Here is a 21,154-nt window from a genome sequence, read left to right on the forward strand (position 1 = left end):
TCCCTTCGTTCCATCTGCAGCCCACACGCTGCTGCAGCGGCCCCCTCTTTGAGCTCCAAGAAATTATGCATTCATTATGGAGGAAATTAACACCTCAAAGCAAACTATAATTAGGAATTCTTCAATTCAGTTTATGCTTTTTCAATTAGGCCCTCTATAATTTTAATCACGGGAGCATTAACATGTTTCCGGAATTTATATACCTGTAGTATAATTAAATCCTGAAATGCCTTAGTCTGCAACAGCAAAGCGCAGCTTACTCATCTTCCCTTTTATTGCATTTCTGTGTTATTATATACCCATTGAGGGGCACCTGCTAGTGTAAACACTGCTTGCCACGTGCAACAGAAAAGAGCCACTTGCCCTCTGAACTAATCAGTCCTACTCCTGGTAGAGGCTGCTCGCTGGAGAAAGCTTGTGCACTGCTTCCCAGCCGGGGACATTTGCTGGGSACTAGTGCCCACACTCATCCCCATCTCATTTTAAGTACCCAAAGGAGATGCTTCAATTTGGTAAAACTTCCTCTGTGGTCCATGTCCCTCAAGAGAGCCAAGCTCCTCCTTGTGAGCAGCTCAGACCATGGGTAGCCATGGTTGGGCCCAGTTCAACCCACCTAAGGGTCTGATCCAAAGGCAAAAGGATGCTTGGCAGTAAGTCTCAAGAAATTCAGAGTTTCTAATTCTTAATATGTCCTAAACAGCTTGCTATTATCCTTTTATTCYGGGATAACAAGGAAGGGGCATATAGGCTTTAGAAGCTGTGAAGCAAATAAAGAAGTTCTCAAACCGGCAACCACGGCTATTTTCTCCCGCTCCCTCCTTGTCTTACCAATTGACAACTTGATGTGGGAAAAYGGCCATCAATTTGTGATTCTCCGCTTAAAGTTCAGACTTCATTAACCTTTTCATTGCTGGAATTTAATCTGACAGCTCACATGGACAATGTATAAGATTTATGCAAAAAAACTCACTCCCCCACTCTCAATATCCTCAAGCCTTCATAAAACACACTAAAAAATGCTAGCAAAAGCATCACTGTGAGCTAATAAAATGCTGCTTGACACAAAGGAATTGTCTCCATGTGTTATTTGATTGTTAAATATTATAATTAAATCACATGCTAATTTTATGGCTTTCCTCTCCCATTTCTAGCTACCACCAAAGCCCTCCTTGGAATAGTCAGCGAGACACAGCAGGTCACCCAAACRCAGACAGCGGCTACGTTTCTGACAGCTGGTAGGTGGGCAACGGCAGTTTTGTGACATTTTAAGGGACAGTATGCTCAGACAAACAGCATGCTGATGCAGTAAGAAAACACATTTGCTGTACCAGATCAGAGGGTGGACCCCAAACAGCACGTATCCTGACTTTTTAGGGCCAACACCTAAAAAAACCTCTTGAAACATCCGTTCAATAATTAAGCCATGCTAGATAAAAGACTCTGTATTCCTTCCGGATACTTACAGCTGCCATCTTGTACCCTGATGCGTCCCTGTCTCTCCACGATGCCTCTTTCGTGATACAGTAGGCAAAGCCCATCTAAGATCCAGACTAACTCCAAGTATCGCTGACCACAGAAGTCATCGCGTGTGATCTAAACCCACCGTTCAACGACGCTCGCTGCAGCGGACCTGTGTGCTTGGCTCAGGTCACCAGGGCTAGGACACGCTGATGAGGTCCCTCTGCAAAGCCTCCAAAGGGTTCCTGCGCAACCGCATTCGGTTGTATTTGGTGTAATAAGCACCTTTCACCCCAGGTCTTTTTCTCTCTTAAATTCATGCACTGTTAAAGAAAAAGCAACCCTGCTTCATCTTTAGGCAGAAAGTAACTCCTGCTCATTTTTTTATTTCTAGATATTTATAACATGCCTGTCAATGAAACTGAACTTTCCAAATTACCAAGGGCWCAATCATCTTTTATGCTCCCCACAGCTTTCAACATGAGAACCTTTTTTATTGTTTCACTGATCTTTGACTCCGGTCTTTATTTTCAAGCACAAGGTATGCYGTGTGGGAGGTTTAAGAAGAGGAAATTGCTACCCTTTCCTGACGTTAATGAATTAATTAGCAACATAAAGTCCTGAGACAAACTCATCCAATGGCAATAAAATCCCACTAAGATGTTCCAAAGCAACGTGCTGCATGGCATCGCTCGCCGCGTAGCTACTAGATGGCATACACCAAAGCCACCATCTGTAAAACCAACAAAAACCCGAGCAAAGTTTGCCAGTTGACAGCTTCTTGGCTGTTCACCCCATTCCTCCTCCACCACAGCATCAAGTCCATCAGGCTTACAAACCGCTGCTGCATAAGAACGGAGAGAAGGACCGTGCACTACAAACAAGATCAAAATAAAGATGCCAGCGAGAGGGATGTGAGAAAGGTGAACACAGGAGGAACAGATATTGCCTGAAATCACAAGAGGCAGAAGAATTATCTGGAGATTAAAGTTCTAGCTGATGACTCTGGAGATTCAAAATTTCCACTTTGTTGCAGACTGAGATGGTAGGCATGTTTCATCTACTCAAACTCTAAGTTCTCTAATATAAAATGAAAGCAATACCACTCATCATGGAAACATCCCTACATTACAGGAAGTCTTCACTTGCTACTATATGTAGGAATATAAGTACACAGATGCATTGTACTGGACTGTTTACTTGGGGAATAGCTGAAGACTTGAACACAAAAGTAGAAAAGAATACTGTCCTTCTTCCTAGTTGTTCYGTTAAATAACACCACAACTTTATTTTCTCTTGATTTGTTTGGCATCATAGCTACCAAAAATATTTCCATTATTTGATGCTTGGGAGACCAAGAAACAAAAGATAATATTCAAGAGTAACATGGGCTTGGTCTCTGTGAAGTAATTTCTCCTACTGTCTGATCTTGACACAAAAATATTTGCTTTACTTTTGCCCAGTGCTTCCAAATATTAACATTCAGAAAATTCAAAATATTTAAAATCACCTTCTCCTGTTTAGATTTCTTAAACAAAATGCAGTATTTGAAGACATCTGTTAATACAATAACCCATCCTTCCTCACCACCAAAGTGATTACATGTATCCAGCCTCTGCACACATGCAAAATAAATGACTCTTATCTGAATATGTTTCTCCAGGACCACTTAGGCCTATTCCTTACATGGCATATATGTGTGCATGAGGCCACGTGCAAAGTTTGCATACCTATGTTTTAAAAATACTATTTTTTAACACGGTACAGAAGTCAGGTACCTGAATAACACCCTGGTCATGGTGGTCAAGTCAAACAAGAACATCACAGGTTATTTACACATCACAGAGCTGTGAGAAGATACAAGTCCTCCACAATCTATATAAATCAAGTTGAAACCCCAAGATATAATTACAGAGTCTTCYCAAACCTCTTCTGCAGTGTCCAGAAAAAAACAACTCCAATATCCCAAGCTGCATACCTACAAGGTAATCAAATTTGAAGTGAACATTTATTTAAACTCTGAAATTCTCAAAACTAATGCATGCACTGGAAATTTGATTTCATATTTTCCTCTCCATTCTAGTGGTCTAGATAGATTGATACAACCAACCACATGTTAATAAACCAGCTGGACTTTCAAATATCAAACACATAGCAAAATGCTCAGWGGATATGTCATGTAGATAAAATCCCTCATAGCAGTATTTTCAAGTAGCGAATGGGATATAAATTCTCAAACAGAGGTCTAAAGATGTCATATGTGAATGATCTACGAATTACTGACTCAGCCCTCCTGACAATAACAGATTCAAAGGCAGAATTGTCCTAAACAATCACACTGGAATTTTTTCAGGAAAGAGTTGAAGAAAAAAGATTGGGAAGTCTTTCATTCTYCTTTCTTCTTCTGAAGCCATTATAGATGAATGGCTGTCTTCAGCAAATCAATCATAACACCATTCAGGGGCTTTAGATTGATATAAGAACACCTAGAAGTTATTTTTAAAGGGCAATGTGAAGTCAAGCCCTGGGGGTTGTACCATGAAAAATAAGGGTGAGAAAAAGAAAGGCCACAAGGGAGAACATTTACGCTTGTTGATGCTTCGTCCTTCTTTTGGCAATGGGACAAAATAGATAAAAGAATATCTAAGTTTGTATTATTCCTATTAATTCATATCAAAGTTTCTTCTTCACTGCTATCTACAGATTGTTAAAAATGTCAAGTTCCTGACCATAAGTTTTATAAACAAATGCAGTTAAGTTACTTATGATGAGCACCAGGAAACGTTAGAAACGTCTTAATGTTGAAAGTGACTGTGTATGTGGTGTACCCGCACTTCAGATGAATGGAAATGCAATGACTCTTATTTGGAATATTGTACAACACTACTCTAAAAATGATCTCGCAGACTACACGTCATCTGTGTCCTGCTTAAACTACAGCAGAACGAAATGACACAAGACAAAGTCACGCAACCGTTTTACGTACGGCTGCGAGTTTACAGTTTCACCCTCCCACGTCCTCCAACTCACCACCACTAGCATATAAGAGAAATATTAGGAATCTTAAGAAATATTAAGAATTACTCTGCAGCCGGTGCTCTTCCTCCCTGCAGTTTGGAAGCATAATAAAAACCTGTGACACTGCAGAGAAGCCGCCGGCTGCCTGGGGACTTTGCCAGGCTGCTCAGACGAGTGGCCTAGCTATTCCTGCGAAAGCTCTCCATGTCAGACCTGTTCCAGGAAGGTGTCAGAAAATCTACTTCAGACTTCTTTCAAGCACCTTTTTAGAGGCCGCTCAGGCAGGCTGGGATCAGAAAGGCCAGCGTGCAAAAGGGAGTGGACCTAGGAAAGCATGGTGGTGTCGGCCTGGGAGCATGGGTGAATGGACAACCCATGAGCATCCTGCAGGCAGGATCTCCACCAGCTACTTCGAAACAACCTCACTGCTGAGCATGGAGATTCCTCACCGGCATTTTGTCTCGAACCTGCTTCTGTATTTTCACTAAACGCCTTGGATAACTGAGCAGAGGATGGCATCAGGCTAAGAGGGGCTGTAGGTCCTTTCAGTCAGTATCAGCATTCAAAGTAATTTTGAAAATCAATTTGATGATACTTGKTTGGGATGAATGCAAACTACTATACTTGTGAAGGAGAAATAAAACCCGCACAGATATAAGATAGAACAACTAACCAGGCAGCAACACAGAGGATATATTGGATCTCAGCTTGAAAATGCAAAAACCAATGGGCAAAAACCCACCTCATTGTGCTTTAAGAGCATCACAAGCAGTTCAAGGTACGGGGTTATCCTACCCTGCCCGGTGCTGTTGGGGCCTCCAATGGGGCACCACCTGCGCTCAGATATTGTATTTCAAGAGGATTTAGACAAATCGGAGAGTGCGCATAGGAGACTGACAGAACGTGAAGGAGGTTGGGAAAATCTGACCTAAAGGTGAAAGAACTGAATTTGCCAAGTTTAGACCAAGAACAGACTGAAGGGAGAAGTGTGCTTGGCTATACGGTAAAGGTATTCACACATTGCCAGGCCGTCGTAGTTAATACAAAGCTAAAAATCTGCCCGAGACACCCCCCCGCCTCCAACTTCCATTCCATTTTTCATACGCTCCTCTGCAAGTCAACGAAATGGGCTCATTACAGCAGTAACCTGATCACTTGGATGCGGAATTAAATATTGCCGTCTCTGCGAATGTGTATATAATAGACTACAATGCAATTAAAGAAACCAGACTGGAAATTTATAAAAGTGCTTACAGGTTTTCTTTTATAATTGACTTATTTGCTGGAAAAGACATTATTCACTGAATGTGGTTAAAGTGTAGTAAATTGAGAAAAATTGCAAGACTTTTCAATAAAAAGACAAAATAGCTACAACTCYTCAGACAGCAGGTGGTAAAACAAGATAGAGGAATGTTCCCCTATATAAAGAAATGAAACAAAACAGAAATGCGTGATTTTACTGCTCTTTTCTGGCAGAACAACATCRCTACAGGACTTAGAGAATAGGCTCCTAAATTTGTTCATACGGAGTACCAAAGATTAAAGTAAAACTTTAAAGCAGAACAAACTAGAAACAGAATGGTTCGAAGTTTTAAAGAACAGATTTTCTGCTTGAAAATATCAAAGCAATTTGGGGGAAAGCTGTGGTTTATGTTGGACCACTAACTGACACAGCATATTTCATTAAACCAAGTAGGTTTACATGTAACTAGTCTGCTCCTAAATACTTAGTGGGACATCTTTCAAAAGCACTTAAGTGTCAATGGGATGTACAGACCCAAATCACTTTTGAAAGAAGGAGCTACATGTTTTTAAAGTATCGCCCACAGAAAACATCTCAAGAGTTTCTTCTAAAAACTCAAGCTAAAAGTCTGAAGAGACTATGGGAAGCTAATGATTGCTGGATATTTCTGCAAAGCAGCCCAGATCTCCCTAGGTAAACGTCAACAGGTTTTATCATAAGCAACACCAATTCCTATGCTCAGCTGAAGAGACTGGCAGCACGAACGACTAACTGGAATTTCTGCCGGGGACAGATAAGGGCAGCTGTCAACGCTGGCTCTCTCAGGAAGTTCATTTTTCTGTGCCGATATCTTTCACGGCATACAAATTCACCTAGACAAAAGACAGCAATGAAGTACAGGACTCTGCAAGTCGTATTTCCACAGTCAGGGAGCAATCTGTCATCGAGTGTCCCATTCCAGTACTGGACATCTCACCAGTAAGAATGGACCCAACTCAGGGAGAGCTAGGAGTATTTTCTACGTGGTCATCATTTTACTCCAAGGGTAGGTGTGCAGTTTCCTGCCCTTAAATCCTCTACTCTGCAGACTGCTTGCCCAGAGCAGCCAACAAAGCCTCACTCCCAGACTGACTGCAGAGTCCGGTCAAACCCAGAGCTCCTCTCCTCTGCCTTAGCTCCTGCTTCGTCCTCCATACAGTGTGGGAGCAACAGCTAGACCGTAACACAAAGTGTGAGGAGTCCCATTGGATCCACAACCCGAACAAACGCATCCACAAAACTGTCAAGGTCACAGAATCACAGAATGGTTGAGGTTGGAAGGGACCTCTGGAGATCATCCAGTCCAACCCCCCTGTTCAAGCAGGATCACCTAGAGCACATCGCCCAGGACCCTGTCCAGATGCCTTTTGAACATCTCCAAGGATGGAGACTACACAGCCTCTCTGGGCAACTTGTTCCAGTGCTCTGTTACCCAAGATAGTTTGGGCATTCCTGCTTCGGTTACAAAGAAAGGCCTTATCCGTTACAGAAGAGAGGGCAAAGGATGGAGACCTGAAGCCTCCTTCATCTTTCCGTGGAAATACTAAACTTACAACATTGCCGTACACAGACTTCCACGTATTGAAGTGCCAGCATTGCACAGGCATCCGAAGTGACGCTGAAAGGGCAATAACCCCGTGCAATGCTATCAGCAATCCTTCCCGGAGGTTAACAGCAGGAGGCAAGCAGACTGAGGCATTTATAAAAGGAGCTTGTGAAAGGCAGAATCAACAGCAGAGTTGGCCTTTTAGCCTGCATACGCTTTCAGCAGCTGCATTATCACATGAGAATGATAGAGGCTTGAGTGAAACTTGGGGAAAAAAAGAGAGAAAACTGAGAAAAAAGACCAAACTCCTACCTGACAGGCGCTCCCCGCGACTGAGCAGGCTTCAGCAGGACTGTGATGGTAGTGTCGGTCTCATTTAAGGGGGAGTCTGTGTCGTATTCGGGCATCGACGGTGCTACGGCAGAACAAAAAGCAGTGCGTTAGGTATATACCACTTACTGCTTTTGGGAGTGATGGCAACATAATATTAACATTTCTTGGGGACTATTTAACATTGCTTAAATGAAACATCAAACTACTCTGCAAGTGTTACGACCAAAATTGTCAACACCATTAAAAAATTTGTATGTCCGTTTCCACTAAAATTAAATAGGAACTGGACACYCAAGTCTTCCAGCTGGCTTTGAAAATCCTGTCTCGAATTTTTTAAGACTTAGTAATCCTTTGAGATGGGATCATTTCTTCAATTTTACAAGAAAAAAGCCTGCACTGATGTTAAAGGATACCACTTAGGACCAGCGAATCAGTGGCAGAGCTAAGAAAAGAAGGCAGGAAGCCTGGCTCCTGTTCTCTGGTCTTGTCCCTAGATTAGACCTCCCACATCTTAGGTGTAGTTTTTAATAGACAGGCTTAAGTTGCGTGTCTCCTTGATTAGCTGGAGGGCGTGTTATGAAGCAGGAAAGCATGAAAAGAGAAGAGCACAAATTAGCCAGGTTATTTCAGCACTCAAATCGGTAGTATTTTACCCCAGTGCTTTAGTGATTTTGAACACTAAAAGCAATAGGCAGCTGCAAGGCTTCCAACAGTTGTATCAGAGCAGTAACCACCCATGGTGTCCATCGTTTCACTGAGGATCTTCCCCAAAACAATATGGAAAACAGCAAAATATTCACACTTAGCCTAACAAGTCTAACTYCCGAGACTATTTCTGCTTTGTTATTTTGTATTAGGGTCATTTCATGAAAGTAGGATATGTTTCCTTAGACATTAATATTTTGCTTAATATGTTACTTCTTCCTTCCCCAATAGCAGACATCTGTTTGGGACATATCTTTACTGTGGATGAAACAATGAGATCACAAGTGAGCGTGGCATCRGATTTATCCCAAAGATGTGAGTTTTGTCGAAACATCTTTAAGGATAAAGCAAATAGAAGAATTTAAATGAAGAGTGTAGTCCCCCTCAGTTCAACTGCGACTCGCAAGGGCAAACTGCATTGCAGGGGTTCCACGCTTAATCCTCTCACAGCGATTTCCACTGTAATCCTGCTTACAATCAGGAATTTTATTTAAAAGCCCCCAAACTGTCAAGAATGGTGGTTGCTATTATCAGCTCAGCTACCAACTTCCCCATCAATAAGCTGGCAGTGAGTTCAGAACGAATGCTAATTAATGCCTTTACAAGGATTTCTGTGAAAAAGGTGCTCTGCATCCAGGGAAAGCAGTACCAGTCGTTTAAAGATGATGCACGTCACCAGCTGTCTTCTACACTAGGTATCACAGCACTTCCTCACCAGTAGTCTTCTCTACCAGATATCACAGCACGTTCTAGAGATGCCAAAATAAAAATTGTTCAGCACCTGCTTCAGCCAGAGGGGATGTTTCTGCAGCTCAATGCAGTGCCCCAAAAGGCTCCAGCTTGGCCACCAGAAACAGGCTGGAAACTCACTTTCTCGACTCCRTAATTCTGCTTTGAAGCAGCTTCTATGAGCCTAGCTGGAGCACCGTGCTCACACAACAAAATTGCTTCTGAGATGTGAACGAGCTCAAGTGTCTCCTTCTGGCTGTGCACAAGACCTGTTTAATCTTTAATCTTTTGTATAAACCTTTGCACCGGACACAGCAAAATTACAGTCTTGCCTTCAGACCACATAGAGTTAAGTAGATGGTGAAAGACACCTAGGTCTTGGCAGGGCTAGCTAATGGTATGGAGTGTAATTCAGTGATCACTGTCTGTAATAGTCAAAAGACTGTAATCAGATATAGCAGCTTTCTTATATACTCCACAGGGAATATTTATGTAGCACCTCAGTAAAATGAGAGTTAGCAGTGACCTCTCTAAAAAGACAAGCACTGCTCATTGATTTAATGTTGATCTTCTAAGATTCCTTAGGAATTCTGCCATTTAATCATGATAAAGAACTAAATTAATGTGCACCTATACAAATATATATACTCACACACTCCTACAACATAGATGCCTTTTCCTTTTAAAAAATATGCTTTGCCAGAAAGTCTTATAGGGACATTTCAGTAAGTGAAAATATAAGCCATTGCAAAAATAATTTTTCTCCCTGCTGCCTTTGGGACTGCATCTCAGAGCAAGTTTAGCAGAAATTTTCAAATTACATGTATAGAACTGACCATRCAACGGGATAATCTAATGTCAGAGACTATCCTAGTGCCTGCATGGAGTCTGTGCCTGCCTACTGCGAACCAGATGTTTGGAAGACAGAAAAGAGAAGATAACCAGAGTTCAATGTGCATACAGTTAATAATCATGCAGGCTCCTAACATGATTTGAGCACTCACTGAATAATAAAATGAAAAGAAACCGAATCAGAGGGGAAAAGCACTGCCTCTATGGTGCTATTTTGTTSTTCTGTTGTGGACACAAGTGATGAGAGTGCATGCCATGACTCTCCTTAAGTGCAGGGCTGCATAAACCACAGCAGTCCGTGGAGCTGTTCCTGACGGCGAATGGCTTTACTGTGTCAAGTGCTGGCACATGGGCTTTTGCACTAAACGCCACRGGTACAAACCCTGCTGATGGTTCGGAGAGGGAATGGATATATTTTGCTTCCTAAAAATTTACACTGTCACTTGCAGCTAACAACTTATTTTTATTAACCAGTTTTGAACAAGGGCAAAGGAAAATATGCATTGCTGCACACACTTTTCTACKCCACCAGCCATAATTTCAAGCATTACAAGTGCTTCCCAAGGAATCAGTACATTAGGCTTCTAAAATGAACATTTGTTTTGGCTTTACTGAGAAAACAGATAAAGACAGTCCAAAAAAAGGCAGTTTTAAACTCTGGTAGAGAACCCATTTTAGTACTATCAGTTAAATCCTAAAATTAAAAYCTGCATATATCTGTCCCATATTTTCTCCACCATCCCCTTATCCATCTTTTTTCTTTCTTCTTTTTTGTCTAGCTAGCACAAGTTCCCTCTTTTTTTTCCCCAAGGACACGGGAGCCTTCTCCCTGCAACAGTGCCTGATTTTAGCGTCTTTCATATGCTTGTCTGCCTACCTCAAACCCTTCCTCTGCCCTTATTCAGAAGAAAAYCCACAAAAACTGCTTTCCCCTTTTTTTTAATCTCTTTCTAATATTAATTCAACTACTTCATCACTTCCATGTTGGGTGCATTCTGAAGATAAAAGCCACATTGTTGAAGGTGCCTACCAGACTAAACATATATCAAYAATCTATTACAGGGACAATTCAGCTGTAGAACTAATGGAGGTTCTCATTAAAATGATCCTCAGGTCAACTCTAACCACYGCATTTGTAATCCAAATGAACACAGACACTGGATTGTGGCCCCTTTAAAAATCTGGCCTATGAAGAACATATAGGAGACACTAAGTTAAACACTTTTGTATTGTTTAATCTGTCTGTTAGCTGTGGATCTAAAGAACAAAGTCCTATCAGGTTCCTTCTTCTCCAAAGCAGTACCTGAAATCTTAGTTGCAATCCGTGTTGTGATGGGTGGCCCAAAGCCCTTGACTGTGCTCGCTTTGATGGTGAATGAATACGTAGTCCCTGGATATAATCCTACAAAGAGGTGATGTGTTTCATTCCTTAGCTTGAAGACTTTCCCTCTTTGGCTGGACAGGTCAGCACTGGGATCCAGAGACCCAACGGCCTTGTATGTAATCTGCAAATGAAGAACAAGGACAGTAAGGTGATAAGGGGCCTTCTGCACCTGCCCTTTCTCTGCTCCCCTACTGCATCATCGCTGCAGACTAGAGATCGAAAATTAAAGGAGAGATATTATTTCAGCATCTCCAGTGAACAGATCTGCATTTGGATGCTGGCAAGCAAACATGACAATTTTTCCAAGCCTTTACTTAGTAAGAAACTAACTTCTTCCCTCTGCTAAAACCTGAGCGTGTGCTGATTTACAACAAAAGGTGCAAAGATTTGCTTTTTGTTACAGATGTCAGACCTTCTGCAGCCAACCTAGAAGGCACCGCACGAGCAGCAGAAACTTCACGAGATTTTCCCATGTAATTCCCCATAGCATATGAAAACTTTCGGTGCAAGACTAGGACATGTTTTCCATCAAGTATTTTTTTGCTTCTGGCAAACGGTCTTCTCCAAAGCCCACTGAAAACAACGGGAGCCTTTTCCTGACTTCAACGTCTTCGGAATTCTTTTCCCGCCCTAACGAGAGTACGCTGAAATGAAATGTTGAAATGAAACGATACGATTAGATGAAATAAATACCATCAAGTCTTCAGACACAAGACCTTCTCTTCTCGCCCGAGTTTCTGAGACAGTTGCTGCTATAATTTCCTCCCCCCCCCCCCGGCTTCTTAGCCTGGCTTGGCAGGTTTATGTGTAATGCCGTGCCTGGTTTTCACCCGAGAGAATAAGCCAGCCGGGTTACAGACCTGGAGAACTATTCGTGAATACATACACGGCTGGTGCTAACGCACCTTCGGAGGAGCCCGGCCTGAAAGCACACCTTTGAAATTCGGCTCGCGTTGCGTTACGCTTACCGGCGGCAACCCCGGTGATATACAGACACTTGGAAGTAAAACTCATGACTTATTTACCAGCCAATTCCTTCCCTACGTTCCAAATTCAATCCAAAGGCAGCTCAATTTCAACTGAGCTGTCAATATAATATAGCGTGCTCCGCTGCTCTCCTAACCTTTCCTGATATTATGGGATCCTCGCTTATTTGTAATGAAACACCATGAATAAATCAATGTATGTTAATATAGCAAGGCTTCAATTTTTTATGAAGGACTCCACGAGAACCTGATTCCCAGCTTTGCTGAAAGAGTCTGAAAAAATTTAAGCCCCTGGTTTTACGAGAGGAGGAAAGTGTTGCATTTGGAGGAAAAATAAATGTGCAAGGTTTAAAAAGAGGGAGCTTAATAGCAGGATAGAAAAGAGAAAGAGGCTGATCCTACTGACATCAAATGGACAGGGAAGGGTGTGGGTGTACGAACACTATTATTTGGGCAGCGCAGAACAACATAGACAGCGCTGATAGCCAAGACTGAACAACGTAACCAAGAGGGGCGGTGAATCACAGCCGGACCAACAGAGCAGCAAAATTTTTTTAATTTTTACTACTTCCCAGAAACCTGAGAAAGAGTCAGAAGCAGCATGGTCATTAAAACAAACAAATTAAAATGGGCAGGAGAGATCTTCACGCCTACTCCTTTTCCTTAGGTAAGGTGAGGCAYGTGCCATGCCGCGTGACAGGGGACAATACTATGACAGCTCTTATTGCACCAAGGCACTTGGAGGCAGCAAGGGAACCTATGGAAAAACACCCCTGGAATTTGCATGAGGATCACRTACCTTAGACACATGACTCAGTCACTGCCACAGCAAATTCCAGAAGGAAAAATACGTTTATTTAGTGTTAGCTGGGAACGAACTCATAAAACCCATACGCRCTATCTGCAACTCAACTGCTAGGGAAATCCCAATTCTATAAAGTTCCAGGGGGGATGAACAAATTAGGARTTTGGGGGTGAGATGGGGAGTTTCCTACCACTAGGCCAGGCCAGTCAGTAGCCTACGTGAAACCAGTGGCCCTTGCTTTCAAAGACATTATACAGAAGGCTGTCAACATAAGTGGAAGATGCACTTGTCCTTGATCTGCATATAAATAAAAGAACTCAGCTACYTTCACCAGTTCTGAATTTACTATAAAATGAGTTATCTTTCTTCATTTAAAAAAACTGGCCTTAAGGCAAGCAGAACTGGAAGCACTTTCWAGAGGACAAAACGAGGAAAGCCCCTAGGATTTACAAAATCGGGCTGGTTTTTGCTCCTCACTATAGCACCGAAGAGGAGCACGAGGGACCTTCAAACAACCTGGATTCAAAACTCACTAAAAGTAGGGAAGGTGCAAAAGATACTCGAGGGGAAGTATGTCTGAGGTTGGAGATTGAAGTTTGGGGCAATTTTCAAAAGGACCGGTCACTGAAATCAGACTCCATTACTTCCTCAAAGATTTTGAAAGATATAAGCTATAGTAAAGAGACCTTCACGGCATATCTAAACTGTGAGACATCCTCAAGAATGCCAGATTATCGTTACTACAGCAGAAGCTCTATCCAAATGGGTAAAACCATTCGGAGAAAACAATCCTTGTCCCTAAAACGCACCATTTCATTTTAACGCAGGCACAATAAGTGGACGCAACTAAAGTAGAAACCAAGAAGGCAGCAGGGCAAAACTCCTGGCGTGCGYGTGGTCCAGCCCGTAAGCAGAAATATTTGAGAGAGCTCTGCCCCCCAGCTCTGCCGCCCGCTGCCATCTGGCCACGACGGACTGCTGCTCTCCGACCCCCCTGTTCCAACTGCTCTTGCCGGGCCGGCTGTGCCGGCGCACACCCGTACTGCCATCCGTCCCGGCAGCATTTCGCACAGTGTGAACCGTCGCCGCTTATCGCAGGTGGAGGTATTTCCTCTCCTGGATATCRAAGCACGTCGCACCAGATCTGTCTGTGGGTGCACGCGTGTGTCTGCCTCAGGGGCATTCTCCTTAGAGAAAGAGAAGATGCTGCAATGCATCACTTTGACGGACTAGTTTTCACGTAGAAATACATATAAACACATATTTTTTTATTTTGGCAAGCTGTACAAGTACGTACAAYGCCACTATTTTTCTTAAGACTCCAGTGTAGCCCAGCAGACTGACTGTGTTCATGGGAAAGCTCCCGCAGTGAGCGACTGTGTCCTCCCACCCCTTTCTCCTCTCCGGGTCCTTCCCTCAGGAAGAAAGGAAACACCATGTATTTATTTCCATCCTGGATCTGGAGTTTTTGCCATGGCAATGACAGAGCAGGAGCTGCACTATTATATTTTAGCCAGGACGGCACAAAAAGTGTCTGTGAATCAATCCATAATTTACCAAATTATGATGAAATGGCGACACTAAGATGTTGCCTTTTTTCTCCTTAATTTAAGTTAACGTTCTGAAGCAAGAGAAATTTCAGGGAATCAGACCATGGAAAAGTTTTCAAGAAGAAACTATGGAAACTTCCAACTCTGAAGTCATTTATAAATGCCCCGAAACATGTCTGGAGAAGAGAGATGCCACCTGCCTTGAACAAGAAGGATGTCAGAAAAAAGCACCTACTCTTCTAGTTGATATGCTGAGTATTTATCCTCATTTCTTGTTCCCAGGGACAAACCGTTTCACTACAGAACAAACAAGAGATTTTGATCTAGAAAATTAGATGACTCGATTAGTAGATAGCAGCTGTTCTAAATTAACATATGCTATTTTTAATGACAAGTCATGCCACATGATACTCCTATATTCTGAAAAAAATGAAATAAAATTAGACGTTTAAAAAACTAGACAAAAAAGCAAACAAGAAAATATTCAAAAATATATTTTACAGATTCCAGTTTGCTGAAAATATTGAAAATATTTGTTTTGATTCTGATTTAGAATAAATGCAAGTACAAAGATGAGGGAATTTCTCACAAAACCGAGAATCTGTGTTTTTAACCAGCTATTACCTACTCTCCCCCGTCCAGCAGACTGCTGTGATGGACAAAGTTGTGCCTCACCTCCACAGACTGGGATGGTTGTCTGGAGTTTGCATATGCAGTTTAGCATTTGCGTATTGGCTCCACTGCAACTTGATGGTCTCAGGGAAAAAAATTCATGGCCACTGCTATGGTTCTCATCACGGCAAACACCAGACCGGGCTACAAAACAGCAGAACCAAGGAATACACACAACCAAAATCGAAAGCTTCCTTGGGCTCTCTTTCATTGAGCTAAGGAAAAGGGTATTAAACTGAAGCAACAGCACCAGTAGATGTGAAGTAACCRGAAATTCAAAAAGTCAGACAGCACAGGAATTTGGAAAGATAAATAATAGCCRCTTTCCCACCACAACAGGAGGGATGAAACTCGGATCTAAGTACTTATCCACCTGAGGAGGAATGATTTATTCAGGAGGCAGAGGGAGATGACAATTCGAGTCTCCGGTCAGTTTAGCTCCCATCTGAATTGTGCAAAATTTGGCTACATCAGTCCAAATTTGTCATGAACAAAATTTAAAGCAGGTCAGCTGTACAAGTGCAAGGCTATTGGAAACCGCCAAAAGGGCATCATATATTTAATTTCCGAATGTTCAGTGACACGTAACTGCTGTGTTAGATTACAGAGAATAAAATGAGAACAGATGAGTGTAAGAAATGTGATGGTTAGCAAGTTCACTCCTTGTTATTAGCTCAGCAGACGTCCTGGAAATTTTTTCTGTCTACTCCAGTGCCCTCTCACTCCCCATTAACCAGACCATTTTATTCCACTTTCCCCTTTGTTTTCCATTCATTTTAAAAGTTGAGAGTATTAACTCCTTGCAATCACCAAGTAAGCACTACATTAACAACCGCCAAGATCAAGATGTAATATTGAGAGCATTAAAGGCAGCTCTTCTCTCCTTCGCAGAGCCTAATTTAACACAACGCTCCAGGGAAATGTGAACGCTTTACTCGCGATCATCATTTGTGACTGTAAAACTTCTATTACAGCACAAGACTTAAAAAAAAAACCAAAAAACCTTCCACTGTGAAGGGCAAGACCACAGCAGAAAGCATTAACTGAACGAGGAGGCTCTTTTTCATTGCAAATATTTCTTCAAGAAGCAAGCAAATAAAAATCTTAATCCCCTTAGTTTTCACCCAGCTTGCAGATGTTCGGGCAAGTGTGTTCACACGTGCAAAAGGAGATGGAGATGCGGGGATGCATTATTACAGGGGCTCAGCAGGCAGATCTTGCCTCTGCCTGTTCAGTCCGAGAACCAGGCACAGACCAGAGGGCAGAACGGGGCACGGGAAGCTGAATTAACACTAGCGGTTAGGCCTCCGCCGTCGCAGCGACGCTGTGTCCAGCGCCCAGGTTATCTCTGCAGCTCTATACCATGCTTAGCAAATAAAGACAATAACCCAGTCTGGTGGATTTTATTCCAGCTTCATGTGTGCAGGCAGTGTGGGCCTTGTCCTGTTTTTTTTTTTTTTTTAATAAAAAAAAGTAATAGCAAATGTAGCTGGAAATTGGAGATTAAAAAAAAAAGCATAGAGAAAAAGGGTATATAGTGTTAAGAATGTGGTAATTAAACAGTGAAACAGACAGTCAAGAGATGTGATGAGTTACCCTTCATGTTTAGATATTCCTTTCAAAGGAATTAGTGTTCAACCATGAGGTCCTAAACTTAATACAAGACCAAACTGCAATTTAGATCTTACCATTTCATTCACGGCCCTTCTTGCCCTCCAACGCTATGCAGTAAAATCCTTTTGGAATCGCTGGATGGCTTTTTTGGAGGGTCTTTAATCCTCTTAAATTAATTAATTAATTAACAAGAACAAATAACCTGCTCAAATCACGGCTGATAAATCCATGTAGTCATCCCATGCATTCGGTGCATTCCTGTTAGCTTTCCCACTGATGAGTAACTGAACTGCCAGGATTTCATGTGCTCATAACCTTAAAACTGAGGGCAGCAAACTCAAATGTCTCCAGACTGAGAGCTTGCCAGTCAAGGCAAAAAACATGCTCATGTGTTTCTTTCCACAACAACCGATCCCAGTACAAACACCGCTTTATCTCATCTCTTTTGTCATGTAGAATTAATCAACTGTGGTGAGCAGAATTTTGCTCTCCACAACCATATTCACCAGCCAACACCAGGGCTTTAAGCCTCCCCTCTGATTCCAGCAATTGCAGCCTGTTGGAATGCAAATGGCAAGTGCCGCTGCTACATCAAACACTACTTTGGAGGTACTTTATGCAACTTTCTATCTATTTTCCATTTTAGCGACAGCCTGCACAGCAGTTTGGGGAAGGCATCTGAAACCCATAAATCCATTTACATTACCCCCTGTGTGCCCACTGACGTTTTATGCCCCTGTCTTTATAAAACAGGCCATTAAGCCTCGCCATTCTCGCTAATACAACACACAATCCTTTACTTCTGGGGATACTTCGGGGGGGGGGGGGTGCCAGTAATGTCCCAAGACTGAAACCATCCTGTGCTATGGTCAACAGAGGAGCCAGGACTAGGAACACACCAAAATCACTATACTTATGAYCTTGCCAGGATGAGAACCTGGGGCTCCACAGACAACCTGACTAGTTCTTTCACTTCATTAAGCTGGAAGAAAATGCAGTTTTTCCGGAGTTATAGCTGCTTTTTGAAATCACTCCCGTCTTGCGAGACAAGACGTGGAATCAGGACTTTTTTATTCATTGGGTCTTATCATATCATGCAACACGCAGGGGCACAGGGGGAGAAGGTATGGGGTGGCCTTCCCATAGAAGTGGCAGTGGAAGGAAGGGTCCTTGATGATGGTCATGGGTTTCAGCTTTTCCACTRCTGTTCAACTAGCAGGAGGTGAGAAGAGGGCGGCTTTTCCATCCAGCTGGGGTAGCAGGTTAGCTCGGAGGTGCCCCAAAGTGGTAACTGCCCCTCAGTGCTCTCCAACACCGCTTGCTGCAATTTCATCTCCTAACAGGGTGAGCACAAAACTTGACAAACAAGTGAGAAAAAAAGTTTGTCACAGCCAAAGTGTGATCTTGCAAGGTGAGAAGTTGTTATGCAGGGCATAAGAGGGCAGAGATGGGGGAGTCGGGGATCGGCGGAGAGAGCCGGATGCGTTCACTGGCCTCAGTGTCACGGACTGAGGAGAGGGGGAACCAACTGAAAACCTTCATGATTGAAAACTCCTTGGGAAACAATAGGCTATTTAGTTTTTAATCTTGCTTTACATATGGTACGCCATGCTCTAATAAAGCCACCAGGCAAACTTCATTTTTCCCATCTCTCCCCCAAATAAACACAAACAAACTGATGCATAGGAGTCTGACAGAAATATCCTTGAACTTGAAGCTATCAGAACGTTTCCTTCATTTCCTGAGCCACTGCCTCAGGGAAGCGGCGCTCCCCAAGCCAGGTGCTAACAAGTCATGTGCAATATAATTTAACTGTGCAAATGACTTTTCTAGGGTGAAAGGATGCTAGCTTCAGTTCACGGGGTCTTCTAAACTTTTTGCTTTGAATTCAGCGTGCCCAAAGGGTGCACAAGGTAAAGAGGTGTTTTACCGAGCATCTCGCTTCAGTTCAGACATCACTGACCTCAGAAAGACCAAAAGATTTGCAAGGCTCTTCCTCAGTTCATACCGCATCTGCTTTACTTTCACGTGGTTAATACTGAGCTCCTGAAACGCTTCTTTCTGAACCTAAGTGGCTGTGCAACGTTCATAAGATACCTAATACAAAAAGCAGCTTCAGACTTCATGGCAAACAGCCACAAGAAACAGCCATTCCCCAAAGCACAGCTTYACCTGTCTGCCTTCAAGCTGGACCTGACAACAAGAGGCTTGCAGAGATACTCCTTAAATTGGACGTATCACTCGCGCAGACCAGCCCTTTCTGCCAGGGTCTGCAGGGCAAACGCCACCACTGACCACGATCTGGCTCTTCCCCACTCGCAGCACAACAGGTCAAACTACGAAGGTTTAACCGTCCCCTCTTCCTCAGCGACACCTCCTAGGACCGGGGCTGAAGCACAGTAAGGAAAAGAATGACTCGCCACTGCTTGTATCATAAGTAAAACAGAATTCAAACCTTACGACCCAACACCTTAACCCAGCCTGAAAAGTACTTAAGAATGAAAATCAGCTCTCTGCTTCTAGACTGTCTCTTGGGTCATTCTCAGAGCCACGCTTCCATGGGAAAGCACCCCGGCACAGGCAGCTGCCAAACACTTTAAGAAGCTAATGCAAGACAGGGAGTGAAAAAAAAACAGATTTAGGGATGCAAAGCAGCAGCCACGTCAGCTGTAACCCAACAACAACGGTTACAAAAGAACGAGCCAGAGCCCAAACTTTTGTGTTTCTGACTTTTCTATAAATTCTTTATCTTCAGTTATTAATTCGATATTTAATCTTGACAAAGCAGCAGTTTCAGCAAACAGTTAAAGATCTCTTCCACTTTCCAAAGCGTACAAACGCATGTGTGCACACTATAGATCGAAGTGAAACATATTTTATATTGTTATTTTGTATAGTTGTAAGTAGCTGCTTCTCCCTGCTACAGAGACTCTGCTTCAGGTTCCCAGGGACATTAACACCGACGCGCTCCCCACTCGCGCATACAAGGGCTCTCTCTGATAACACTTGCCGCTTACATTTCCCAGGTTGATACCAAGCAGAGCGCAGATCATAAACAAGCAGGACCCTGGATGTGGGCTACGCATTTGCTTTAAAGTTCAAGACTGAGAGTGGCAAAGGTGGGGGACTCAGCTCTGCATTTTTTCCAGAGCGCACATATATTTTCTCTAGCTCACCTCCACGCGCACGCAGCAGTGCAAGCCTGTCTCGCTTGGGTGCGAAGGGCAAGGCAAGAAGAACCCAAGGAGGGTTCATACGTTACCAGAGGTGAATTGTGCAGAAACCTACAGACGTTACAGGGAGATAAATCTTTCTGGAAGCAGACTGGGGAAAGCAGGAGTGTTTCCCCGGTCATGGTTTTAGGCATGCAACCTGGCTGCATCCTGGTCACCCATGCTGCAGCAGGAACTGAGGCACATGAGCAGGCGAGCCCTGTGCAACCCGGCGATGCTGGGGAACACACTTGTTTCACAGCTTAGGGACAGTAATGACCGGTAAAACCTCAATCCATTCCATAAAGCAAATTAAAACAAGTAGTTCTCCTCCCCTCCATCACCTTACCGAAATAAGCTATCACACAGGGGAAGAAAACCCAAGCAGGTGTCAAGTCAGCTAATTCCAATGATATATAAATGTAAGGTACATACCCACAAACAGCCTTTACATGGCAATCAGCTCCACAGCAGACAGAACACAATTAAAAGACAAAGCAGCATAGTTTGGGCAGATTATGGCTTAAACCCTCATCTGTGGCACGTGAAACATTTCACAAAGGTCTTCATATTCATAATGAACACGAATGGTAGCAAGCCTGGTTACACTTCTGCATATACACCAGCAGTAGCTCACCGACCGCCAGGAAGAATACTTTGCATGAGACACCAACTCAAAGCAGCCAAGCAAGGTTTTGAGCCCAGCATACCACTCAAACACACATTTAAGCTTCCTTCAGTGTCCCGGGAACCTAAGTGCAGGTCTACATGCTCATCTCAAAAGGAAGGGATGAGCAAATAGGGCCCGAAGCTGCATTCCCAGGTAAAAAAGATCAGCCTGCGAAAACCCATACAAAAAAGTCAAAATTGATTTTAAAAGAAGGACTCACACAGCATGAAGAATCAGAACTCCCTTCAAAATCAGTTCTGATGCAATCCAGGACCCCAACCTTTGGGTTGTGTTGCCTCCTTCATATCAGCATCTGTAATTCAAGCTTCATTTTCACA

General features: G+C 43.0%; 1 protein-coding gene across 1 annotated transcript in view; it reads right to left on the bottom strand.

Moving 5' to 3' along the window:
* PTPRT (protein tyrosine phosphatase, receptor type T) overlaps positions 1-21,154 on the bottom strand; it is a 344,949-nt gene that overhangs the window by 105,209 nt on the left and 218,586 nt on the right. Inside the window, exons 11-12 of the mRNA XM_026076804.1 lie at positions 11,227-11,428; positions 7,617-7,719 (exon numbers count right to left, since the gene is read on the bottom strand). Coding sequence (XP_025932589.1) covers positions 7,617-7,719; positions 11,227-11,428 — 305 coding nt within the window. The remainder of the gene's footprint in view (positions 1-7,616; positions 7,720-11,226; positions 11,429-21,154) is intronic.

This window comes from Apteryx rowi, unplaced genomic scaffold (genome assembly GCF_003343035.1).
Source record: "Apteryx rowi isolate R43461 unplaced genomic scaffold, aptRow1 scaffold_44, whole genome shotgun sequence".
In the NCBI taxonomy this organism is placed as follows: domain Eukaryota; kingdom Metazoa; phylum Chordata; class Aves; order Apterygiformes; family Apterygidae; genus Apteryx; species Apteryx rowi.